The sequence below is a fragment of the Telopea speciosissima genome, chromosome 10, assembly GCF_018873765.1.
Source record: "Telopea speciosissima isolate NSW1024214 ecotype Mountain lineage chromosome 10, Tspe_v1, whole genome shotgun sequence".
Taxonomy (NCBI): domain Eukaryota; kingdom Viridiplantae; phylum Streptophyta; class Magnoliopsida; order Proteales; family Proteaceae; genus Telopea; species Telopea speciosissima.
Genome location: NC_057925.1, coordinates 46,675,696 through 46,688,103, shown reverse-complemented (window position 1 = coordinate 46,688,103; position 12,408 = coordinate 46,675,696). Strand labels below are relative to the sequence as shown.

Below are 12,408 nucleotides of genomic sequence, written 5' to 3'. Positions count from 1 at the left end.
GAACTGGTTCAGACCATGGTTCTATTTAAGTGAATTAATCGTATTGGTTGTTAGGTTCTTATTTCCTATTGGTAGTTAGGGAATCTTTTAAGTTTTAGCTTTTAATTAAAGTGTTATTCAAGGGAGTGAAGCATATTTGTAATAGGATTTGGGCCTTAGGCCATATTATAAATTAATAAAATCGTGGGAGGCTCCCCCACAATTCAGACTTTTAAAATTTGCTTTTTCTGTTGCTGCCATTGTTGCTGCTGTTGTGCTCCATCGTGGGTGTGCCTTGTGAGTAATATCAAGGTGAGGGACTGGTGGATCTCCAGTTGACTCCTTGCGTCTTGTAGACCGGGAAGATCTTTTTCTCATCTCCTTGAATATTGTAGATCGGGAGATCTTCAATTCTATCTTCAAAGCTACTGTTATTGAAGATCAGTTTTCAAGTAAGTAATTTACTGTTACAGCATTTATCCTTCTTGTAATCCTCCAACCTAAGCCCTATTTATCCCCATCAATCCCCATTAAACCCTAGCTCATCCTAAATCTGTCCAGCCTAATTCCACCATTAGAATTACTTCTAATTCAGACCACAGCCTCTCTAGATCATCCCCTCCACTCGACCTCAATTGCACACCACTCCCATCATTGCAACTCTAATTCCCCTCATTACCTGTGAAACCCTAATCCCTAAAATCCTGTCTAGACATATCTAACCATCCAGAACCTCCCATATTACAGCCGAATCACCTCTACACTGCTCCTAACACTCGACCCAAAGCCCTAGCCCAAACTCCACCTATGAATCCTAAATTCCATCACTCTCATCTTCCCAAAAACCCGGAACCTGAAACCATAATTTTCTGAATTTTGAATTTTCATTCAAACTTAACCAAACCTTCACTGTTAGCCTCCTCTAGTCCTGCCTAGCTTTACTAAATAAGATCCAATCCCATTATCATAAGCCTAACCTAGTTTTGCCCTAATTCCTCAAATCTGCCCTAATCGGCCAATTGTTTAGGAAGGTCCTGGTTAATTGGCTCCTAGTGGATCTATCATCTATCTAGGACTACATTACCCAGTCCCACCCCCAACTTCGTCAATCAAACACCCTTTGTAATATGCCTCCCTAAGAAAATACAGATTGGGTGCTCCCCTTGGTAGATATATAGAAAATCCTTGGTGTTTTAAATGGATATTAATTTCCATGCCAAAATCCCTACAGAAATGAGATAAGCGTTCTACCTCAACCATATTGTCAAACACACAAGCTCATGAAGAATACCAACAGCATGTTTCTCATAGCGCTTAATTCCACCGCAGGTCTGGACTCTAACAACATACTTTTTCTCATAAGGCTTCAAGTAAGGAAACCTTTGCCAATTCTTTAATTTCTCCTTAAACCTTTTCTCAATGTTAAATCCAGTCTGGAAATTGATTTGGAAAGCATATCTTGTTTCAAACTCACTCAACCACTTTTCCTTGTACTCTTTTTCTCTCTCTCCACTTATCTACCTCAGCTACAGCCAAGTTTTCATTTCTAGAAGCCAAAGCTACTATCTCCTGATCCACTAACCTGAAGTCATCTGGATACTTTAGGAGAATAGAATCTCTGAAATCCTCATGCAACCCCAGTTCTTTTCTTATCAACCTCAAAGCATTTCTTTTCTTATCAACCTCAAAGCATAGATGTGCAATGCTCCAACAAAAAAAAACAAACTTTCAGAAGAATCTTCACATACCTGTACAAAGTAAACTCCCTCTCCTTTTCTCCTCTTTCCCTCCCTCACTCGGTCTCTCCCTAAAACCGTATGAAGTTTAATTTTGTGACAACCAGGCCGCCCATAATCATCCCTGCGCCCCTTCTTTGTGGTCTTCAAATGGACCCATTGCCGGCCTTAATGTGGTCGCCGGTAATGGGTTCCTTCTCTGGTGATTTTTTTTTATTAAAAAAAAAAGAAAAACAGAGTTGCAGGGTGGCAGCAGGATTAGTGAAGGAGGAAAGAAGAAGGTAAAGGGGTTTTACGGGCGATCAGACGCTAAATTATGCTCGCCAGAGGTCTGCCGTCATTCACTGGTGTCATGGAGGCCGAGGGTCATCGGGTGCAGCCGCTGTTGGCGGCTGAATTTTTTCCTTTTTAACAGAATCTGTGAGATGGGCGAGAGAGGTTAGTGACAGGGTCTTCATCGTCATTATGAATTTTAGTTTGCTCTTCTTGAAAGGTAGTTCGGTCATTTAGTAAAATCCAAACCGCTGATGTCATCACTTAACTGGGATCAACTAACAGAGTGGATCACTCTGATATTAATTTGTAAAAGTGGGGGGAGGTACATGTATTTTTTCAAAACGTGGGGGTTACATGAGTTACGGGGGGTTACAAGTAATTTACTCTTTTTTTTTATAGGTGCAATATTAAAGATGTTATGGAAACACTGTCAGAATACTGTCATACAAGTTAAACCCTGTTTATATGTAGGTCAATTTCTTGAGCCAAATTCGTCTGAGTCATAAAGGAGATGGGCCAAAAGTCGCAAAGCGTTTGGTGGATGTATATTTTGCACTATTTAAGGTCTGAATGGGCTTTCCTTATTTTTTAATGATTGTTGTTTGAATGATATCTGAACACTCATTCTCTATTAACCCCCCCCCCCCCCACCCATCTTTCAGGTCCTGATTTCTGAGGCTAATGGTGGTCAAAAAACAGCCAAGGGCAGCAAACAGGAGGAGAAGAAAGCTAATGAATCTTTTAAACATAATAAAGGAGAAAGTCCTGTGGTTTCCGATGTTGAAATGGATTCACGGCTTCTGTCTGCTTTGCTGACGGTCAGTTTGTGTGTGTGTGTGTGTGTATAGCAGTCAACTAGTCAAGTAACTATTGGAAGAAGCAAGAATTCAAAATTACAAATATAGCTCTTTTATAGCTCTTTGTTGATGACCTCCACTCTTAAAATCTTATCTCTGTCCAGTGGATTTAATGGGATGAATGTTATATCAATTTCTACAAATATATAAGGGAATCGAGTGGGGATGACTGCCTGGCCCAGCACATACAGCCTGACTATGGGGCTGGGGAAGCCTTCTCAATATCTAGCATGAGCCTGATATATATATAAGATTTAAAGAGATGTATCATATTGTATTAGAGAGACGCAAGATACGGTAAAGAGATGATGAAATCAACACTACTAGAGTTGCTTTTTCCTGTAGAAGCAAGTAATCAAGTTGATTTTAACAAAACAAAATTGATTAGAATTCCTAAAGGAACTTTCAGTAAGTGTTTTGCAATTATTAATTGTGTTATATAGTTTATAAGAGATGTATCGATAAGTATCAACCATATCGGTCACATAATGACCCGATACTGTTGATACTTTATTAGGTATCGTATCGGTACCTTAAAGATAGTATACGTATTAGTATCGGCGGATACATTAAGGTACTTAAAACCTTATATATATAATGTTTAAAATTAGCTATTATACAAAGTTCATAGGTTGTATGTAAGCTAACAAACGGAAGCCAAGGCACAACCAACATGGAACTGACTCATATTATTTTTTGTTTTGGATCTATAACCACTGATTCAATCCAGTCCACTCATTTCATATAAGATTTTTTTTCCCCGAAAATAGAATGTAAAACCAATATAGTTGTTATTTTTTTGCCCCCCCCCCCCATCTTTCCTATTTAAACTTGTGTAGTAGGTCTACTGGCATGTTGGGCTGGTCAATTCCATCTCTATTTTTTTCTTAATGCCCAGTGGTAATCCTGCCCGATAATGTTTTTATTCTAAAATCCAAAAATTCTTCTTCCCTGTCCCTGAATTCTTCCCTTTTTTGGTGTATGTGTGTGTTGGGGGGGGGGGGGAGGGGGTTTGTCTTTTCTCCAATTTTAGTTCTTATCCTGTCAGATTAGGTTGAAAATGTCTGGGAGATCACATTTTTTATTCCTATACTCTTGTGCCACCCCGTACCCAGTCAGAAACTTTACTTTCTTCTGTGTTTCTGTTTGTTCCATGAGTTGGCTTTTCTTTAAGAGAAATTTCGTAGGTTATCAATTAAATTTGTTTGGCATTGGAAGTAGTCCTTTGTGGGCATGTGGGAGGGGGTTTATCCTCAAATGTAAGCAGGAAGGGGAAAGAGAGAAGTGTAGACATTAGGAACGTTATGAAGAAAAGCAACTGCTAATTTTTACAAATTCAGAAGCCCATTGCAAGGTAGTTCATTATTAATTCAGAAATTCTATTGCTGATATCTTTTGAAGCATCTTCTTTTATCTACTCACATGGCTTTCTATTTCTTCTTCTCTATGTACCTGTTAATGCTTTCTTTCCCTTTCTTCTCTAGTTCATAACATCAATTTTCTGTTCTTGGGTTTCACTCTCGACAAAACTTTGTGCATACTTGATACTTTCTGCTTGGTATAACTAATTGGATGTGACATGTTTTGGCAAAGTTTTCTGAAAGCGTTTATGTTACCGTTTACTCTCTACCAAATTCACAGGGAATCAACAGAGCATTTCCTTTTGTTGCAAGTGATGAGGTAGATGATGTTATTGAAGTCCAAACACCAATGCTATTTAAATTGGTAAGTTAAGGTTATGATACCAACTCCATTAAGAATAATGTCTGAGCAATCTTTTTTTTTTTCCTTTTCCCCTTCCCCCGGCTTTGGCATGTTTCTGTACTTCTGGCAAGCTAGCATTTTTTGTGTCCACATCTGGCATATTTGTGTCTACATTTTTATTCACATAATTATGGCATTCTTATGTTGACATTTTTTACATGCAGGTTCATTCGAAGAATTTCAATGTGGCTGTTCAGGCTTTAATGCTTCTGGATAAGATTTCGTCCAAGCATTCAATTGTTAGCGATAGGTTTTACCGTGCTTTGTATTCCAAACTTCTGCTGCCAGCTGCTATGAATTCTTCAAAGGTTGTGGTTGTCTATTTTGATTCTTTTTAATCTACTTAGAGATTGAATTATTCATTTCCTTCCAGGAATTTTATATTTGAAATAAATTCTTTGAGAACAGGGTGAAAAATTAAAAAGAACAAAGCAAATACAGTTGGCCTGTTAATGAGCACTGGCACAATGTAAATCAAATATTAAAATAGCTGCCTTCTTGTCTTCCATGATGGATCACATTCTCTCCTTGGACATTTGAAGACTAAAATATCTCAACAATTAGCTCTCTTTTGTTTTGATGGATTAAGATTTTTTGTCCGTTAATGAAGCTTCCATCTTCATCCTATTCGTTTATGGATTCAAGAACAAGTACAATTATGGACTCAAGTTACTCAACTACTCCTGAAAATATATACCTACATTATCACAATATGGAGTGGGGAGAAGAAGTAGTATGCGGCTTTTATGTTTGTTTATTGTTTTCTTAGTACAAGTCAAGTAGCAGAACCAGTGTTCTAACTGAGAGAATTGTTGTATTCATGTCCTCCTTGTCATTTGATCATATTCATGTCCTCTCCATTTTACCAGTGGTTGAAGGTGACCATCTTGCAAAGTTGTTAAAGAAAATGATTTTGATTCTTGGGTGAAATTTGTCTTGTTTACCCTCGCTTCATGGGCAATTTCTTTTGTTTCTTCTAAAACTTTATATTAAACTGATGCCTAAAGATCTACGGTGTTATGCAAAGTAACACTTAAAAAATGTATTGCTAGTTTATGCAGTTTAATTTCATTGTATACCACCAATAATAAACCTACTAACTTGTCTAATTGTATTGATTTGTAATGCATATACGAAAAATTTACGCAATAATTATGATTTGTTACCAGCTGGAAAGGAACTTTTCATATCCTTGATGACTCAAAAGAGAATTGCAAAAATCATTTTCTATACATTATGAGGTAACTACCAAATAAAAAAATTCTGAAGTTTGGATATTTCTTAGGGAGGTTGAGAGCTACTTATCCTTAACGATTGAGTGGCTTATAATAAGCTTTTCTGGGCTAGGACAAAGGTCAATTATTGCCAAGGTGACAGTAGTTTATAGGGCCTCACATGTCACCTTGATTGTTGCGGGTAAGGTTTGATCGGTTTTACCCCTGGAATTGCAAATAGCAGCCAGCAACTACTTTCAAAAGTTCATGCTGTGTAACTCCCATGACAAGATCTGATTGGACACTATGGTATCTAGTTTAGTTTTTGTTTTCAATTGTCAAATATTCACCAACTTCATTATGGATTTTACAGGAGTTTAGATGGCATTGCTGAACTTGTATTACCCCTACCCCCCCAAAAAAAAAAAAATGAGGGAGATATTCCCACACTTCTATTCAATTGGTAATGAGCCCATTAATATTTGAAATGAAGAAAAAATGAATTTATTCTATAACTGAAAATGATTGCCTAGATTCATTTTCCTTTGAGATAACTTGGCATCTTTATCAGATTTTCTATAAATGTGGTATTCTTTCTTTACTGCTCTTTCTCCTATATCTGAAGGTTTTCTTGATGAAGATAATGCCTTAGGTTTCTTTACGTATGAGCCTAGTATTCTCCTGTAGATTGCCACACTTTTTTTTAGTGACACTGGTTTTCACTGCATTGTTGTGGTTTGGATTCCAGGCTGAAATGTTTATTGGACTACTACTTAGAGCTATGAAGAGTGACATAAACTTGAAGAGGGTTTCTGCCTTCTCAAAACGTATCCTACAGGTTAGTGATGAAACTGGTTACTTATTTCTGTCTCTCTGGATAAGACATTTCCTGAGCCAGATGGTCTTTGTGATTTTCAGAATTCGATGAGACACTTTTCTTCTAGGAAGTATAAGCTTTCTAGCTAATAATATGCACCGTTTATTTTGTGATATCTGGTTTGGTGGAATTCATTTACATATTTAGATTGTTTATGTTGGCCAATTCTAATTCATCTGCTTCTGATATTTTGCTATACTAGTAAGATTAAGTTTATCTGATTATTCTTTGCTAAAATAAATTGAGTTGCACTGTGATCAAAGATATAGAGTACAAGTGTTTTGGGTGGTCTGGGTCCTAGAAGGGTAGATTGGTTGTTGGACTTTGAAGCCCTAGCTGGATTTATCCATTTTGGCTGAAATTTGGTGGGATTTCTACCACTAGGCCCTAAAATTTTTGGACGAAAAGATATCTGTGGCATGTCCTGACTGACACTTTATCTAAAAAAGAAAAAACTGGATTAGAAACAACAATTTTTCAGAATTTATTAACCTACTTAATCTGTTTTTTAAGCGAGTGATAGCTTGTCTGTTAGTTGGAAGAAAGTTCCACCATGAAATCTCCATGAATTTCAGAGGTTTGATAATTTATAAGAGAATCTCCAATTATTGATAGTCAGTTCCAACTTCCAACACTGCAAAATTATGGCTTTTCTTGAATTTTTTTTTTTTTATTGTGGCTGTTAATATGCATGTCCTTGAACTGTTGTCGACCTGATATCAGTTGTTTTAATACTTCTACATAACCCATCCAGTCTCCATCTGTGAGTGCATTTGTTGGTGGGTGGCTGTGGCTGTTGGTGTATGCTTCCATGTGCCATTCATAGGTTTATGTGTCTATGTGTGAGAGAGCGCATAGTTGTCGAAGTATCTGCCTAGTTTGTTTCTGGCCGACCTATGTGCCTTGATTTCCTAGGCGACCAGTTGTCTTATTTTTCAAGGTACACATGCCCACATGATGAAGGGAATATACTGTAATATTGAAAAATGTTTGGTATATGGAGAAATACGTGAAATATGGCAAATATACCTGTAATACAGTGCTCCCTAGGGCACCTTGACCTCCCCTGAGCGTCGTGGTGCCTTTGCTGCACATAGGTGTCATGCGAACTATGAGAGTGAGAATCTTTGAAATGTATGAATGTGGAAGGAACTCACTTTCCTTGCTGGATCTAGCTATATGTGAGTTCATATTTTAGTTTTATCAATAGAAGGATGGGGCTTTGATCTCTTCAATGGATAGGAGTTCCTTTCTCCATTTTCAAACTAAGAAGCTGTTACATAGATACATGTGCGGTCTTCAGTATCCAACATGGACACACTGGATGTTGCATTTGTTAAACCGCCCAAAAGAATACGTTTTGGGGACTTGGAGGCACATATGTTTGACAGGGAAGCAAATCCTTTTGTGGTGTCTAGGTAATTCAAAAGGGATTGAGTTTATGGTCTCCATTTCCGCCTTTCTTGTGCTTGATCATAATACTAATATCATTTTCTTTTCCTTTTACACTCCTGCATTCCTAATGATGTTGATTGTGATGCGATAGATGACATTTCATCTTTCTTCATAAACCAGGCAGCAATGCCACTAGGAAGATGAATCCTTTTTATATTGCCTGAACAAAAGCACCAGCTACAAAAGTGATTTTACACACACATTCTAATCCTATAGGATCGGTTCTGGGCAAGATTCGAGGTCTCGGTATCTCGGCTGGTTTCGGTCAGCCCAAAAACCGAGTTGTCTCGATAACTCGTCGAGATCTCAGCCGAGTTAATAATTTTTTTTTCTCCCAAATTTCAGCCCTTGGTTTTGGGGGCCATATGACCTAATTAGGTCTTGAAACTTGCAAGACAGCTATTTTAGGCCCTATAAACATGGTGGAACCCTTAGTTTTTTAAAAGTCACACTCAAAATGGTAGTTCGACTTAGGATCCTAGGTTGGTAGTGTATGCACACACGCACACACTGATGTGACCTATTCCACACAATTTTTAGTATTAGAACACATAATTCAAGTACAACAACTTAAATAAGTAAGTAGGAATGAAAAGACATCAAATTATGAACCATTTCATAAATCATACATGTAACATTGTTTGTTATATAGAGTCAAATATATTTTGAGTAAACATTTAAAAATACAAGCCAACCACTACCAAGTCACCTCTATCCCTATATGCTCATCCTAATATTGAATGACTGCCGGGCCTTCAAGTTCAAATCTCCTCCAAGGAAGGTTGTTGGGCAGCAAATTTCCTCCAAATGTTGTTCTTGAGCATCAAATCAAAGTGTTCCAAACTTTTTTGAGGTAAGATTTGGAGCAATAAGTGATTGGAGCTATTTTCTTCACAAACTGTCGAAACCAGTTGAGTTTACCGAGAATAGGTTGTAATTTCAACAGAGAAAAGTCGAAACATGGTATTTATATAACTGACTTTGTCATTTCGGCGAGATACTGAAATTTTGGACGAGAATATACCAAAATTTTGGCCGAGTTTTTGCACTTCTGTTGACTCGTGGCATGTCTTGTCTCAGTACATGAAAAAACCGAGTTCTTTACTTAAACCTCAAACCATGGTTCTGGGTTCTGTAGGGTTGGTGTGTGTGAACCCATTTTGTACCAAAACTAACCATTACCTTCTGTAATCATCATTATCATAGTCTAAAGTTGAATTCTTTAAACACTACCAAAAGAAATTTGGTGATGATATTGAATGTGCAAGACTCAGAAGATGTTAGGATTCAGATGTGCTGAGGATAGAACATGGTTCATCTTATTAGTTTCAACTTTGAATAGTTAAAATTTATCTTTTGCTTTCAAGTTCTTTATGTTACAGGTATTCGTTGTTGGACTTGTCCAACAAAATTAGTGGTAAAACCCTAACTCCAATTATAGATTTCGTATCCAATTGCATGTAGCTAAAAGAGGGCAGATCACGGTTCTGACACAGGGTAGAATCTAAGGGTATTAACAGAATATAAGAGAAAATACAGGACAGAAACAAAAGAATTTTTATTTATTAAAAATTAGGTACAAAATGACAAGGTCGGAGACTTTTGATAACTCAAAAACTAGGAAAACTTGGATATGGGATACATGTCCAAAGATGGGTATGGGTACTTGGCTAAAATGTGTCAAAGAACACTGCACTCAGAACGTCATAACTTTGCTTAGAATTGGTCATGCCTGTAGCTTCTTTACTGTCTTTTGCCTAATTAATTTCAAAGTTATCTTTGCCTATTGTTTGGGGCTGGCTTTTTTTCCCCTTTTATTTGTCCTGTCCTTCCCTCCCCCCCCGCGACAAATGAACCTAAATTGAATTTCCCATATTGATATGGAAATAATATCTGAATCTAGACCTGTACATTCAAGATTTCATTTTATACCAACACCTTTTGTAGCACTCTGTCAATGATTGATCAGCTAAGTATTTGAACAGGTTGCCCTTCAGCAACCCCCTCAGTATGCCTGTGGATGCCTCTTTCTCCTATCTGAAGTCCTTAAAGGAAGACCACCTCTATGGCAAGACTGCTTTCTGATTTTAACTATTTTGATCTTGTGTCAGTGTTTAATTTTGCGATTTCATCTTGTTTATCAACATATTAATTTTTCTTACTATATTTATTCTCCTCCACAGGAATATGGTGCTTCAGAATGAGTCAGTTGATGATGATGATCTTGAACACTTTGAAGATATAGTGGAAAAAACTGAAAATGAAACGGGCATGTCTCCAGTGAAGCAACAACAGGGTACCAATGGAGTTGTTCAGACTATAAGTGATGGTTTGAAAACTGGTGATGATTCTTCTTCTGATTTGCAAGATGAAGATTCTCTAGCTTCGTACTCTGAAGAGGATGGGTCAGATGGAGTAGAGGACCTTCTTGGGGGAGATGGCCTAAATATTGTCCGGGATTCCAAAGGAAAAAACGTTTCTGAATGTGGTCACCCTCAAGTATCTAGTACGAGATCTTCAATGCCTGGAGGGTACAACCCACATCACAGGGAACCTTCTTACTGGTAACTTTCCTCTGTTAATCAATTTTGCTTTGAGGAATTATGCTCCAAATGGTTATGCCTAGTAGTTCTGGAGATTCTTCAATCTACACTCTTTAGGCTCCATTTGTTCCATGTGTAGTGAATATATGGGACTTAAGTGTTACACTAAAGCCCATTATTTTATGCCTAAAGGCTATAAAGAAGGGGTAATAAAATAGTTCGTGCTTTATTTTACTTTCTGGTATTTATGCCAACAAACAGAGCCTTGATAAACACTCTCGGCCTGGTAGTTGAATTAATGAAACCAGTATAGTACCATGGGATTCTTATCAAGGGGATGTTTTAGATAATTTGGAAGATTTGTAAGCTATGAGAAATTCGTTTGAGGTTGCATGGCTATGTTGAACGTAGGCCTTTGGATGCCCCAGTACGGAGGAGTGGATTTGATTCAGATGGAAGTCATGGAACTAAAAGAGCCAGGGGCAAACCTAAAATGACCTTGGGAGAAGTGGTGAGGAAAGACATGCATAGTTTAGGCCTTGTATCAAGTATGACCTCGAATAGAGCTGATTGGAGGACAAGGATCCATATGGCCAACCCCATTTAGTTGGGATAAGGCTGAGTAGTTGTTGTTGGAAGATTTGTTAAACTTATGAAAGAATTCTTAATGATGTAGGAGTATGATAATTACTGTCCATGCAAATTTCTTTCTATGAGGCAATTCCCTTGGGAATGGGATTACTGGGGAATTAGGTGGGTACATAAGCAGGGCCTTTTCAATCGACATGATCTGTTTGTCAATTTCTTTCTCTTTTTTTTTTTTTTTTTTTTTTTTGGGCTTTTTAGTCTTGGTTTTTGTTGGTTTGATTTTCTTTCTTCTCATGGTTCCTTATAAATTTTATTATTCAGTTGTTCTTTCAATTGCGATTGTGACCATGGATGGTGGAGTTTCAGTGCAGTAGGCCTATGACACTCATATTATTCTGTTTGTTAAAATTTTGCTGTTACAAATGGCCTTTATGATTAGTTCTCTTTCAAGAAAGAAATTGCATAAAGCAACCATGGTCATGACAGCCATTGTAACTGTTATAATAGTAAACTAATGGGCAAGGATCCAATTGTTGTATTTTCAATTTAAACCTTGCTGTATGTTCGATTGTCAATATGAAGTAATTGCTGAAAAATTTTAAGCAAATATTTTTTCCCTTATAGTATATGGATATTACTTTAATATCTTTAATCGGTTCTTGTGCTTCACTTCTTTCTCAATGGCAAGCAAATTGAAGTCATTTTCTTTGCTTATTATACAATAGCAATGCAGATCGTGCAAGCTGGTGGGAGCTGATGGTTCTGGGTTCTCATGTGCACCCATCAGTTGCAACCATGGCTAAGACGCTCCTTTCTGGGGCCAATATTGTTTATAATGGGAACCCTTTAAATGATCTGTCACTTACTGCTTTCCTTGACAAATTTATGGAGAAGAAACCAAAGGCAAGCACATGGCATGGTGGTTCCCAAATTGAACCTGCCAAGAAGGTCAGTTTCTTTGCCAAGTTACTCTCAATCTCATCTTTGTGTTTTGTTTTTTTACTTCTACTTTCAGTATAAAACTAGTTAAACTAGGTAGATACTATTAGCTTTCGAACTCCAAAAAATAAAGGAAACTATTGATTGAATTTTCAGTCATTACATTGGGAAAGCCATTAT

At 37.3% G+C, this 12,408-nt stretch overlaps 1 protein-coding gene across 1 annotated transcript in view; it reads left to right on the top strand.

The window, feature by feature from the left end:
- Positions 1-12,408, top strand: part of LOC122642401 (CCAAT/enhancer-binding protein zeta) — a 40,164-nt gene that overhangs the window by 26,722 nt on the left and 1,034 nt on the right. Inside the window, exons 8-15 of the mRNA XM_043835851.1 lie at positions 2,463-2,555; positions 2,654-2,809; positions 4,490-4,573; positions 4,777-4,920; positions 6,575-6,664; positions 10,144-10,226; positions 10,342-10,722; positions 12,015-12,237. Coding sequence (XP_043691786.1) covers positions 2,463-2,555; positions 2,654-2,809; positions 4,490-4,573; positions 4,777-4,920; positions 6,575-6,664; positions 10,144-10,226; positions 10,342-10,722; positions 12,015-12,237 — 1,254 coding nt within the window. The remainder of the gene's footprint in view (positions 1-2,462; positions 2,556-2,653; positions 2,810-4,489; positions 4,574-4,776; positions 4,921-6,574; positions 6,665-10,143; positions 10,227-10,341; positions 10,723-12,014; positions 12,238-12,408) is intronic.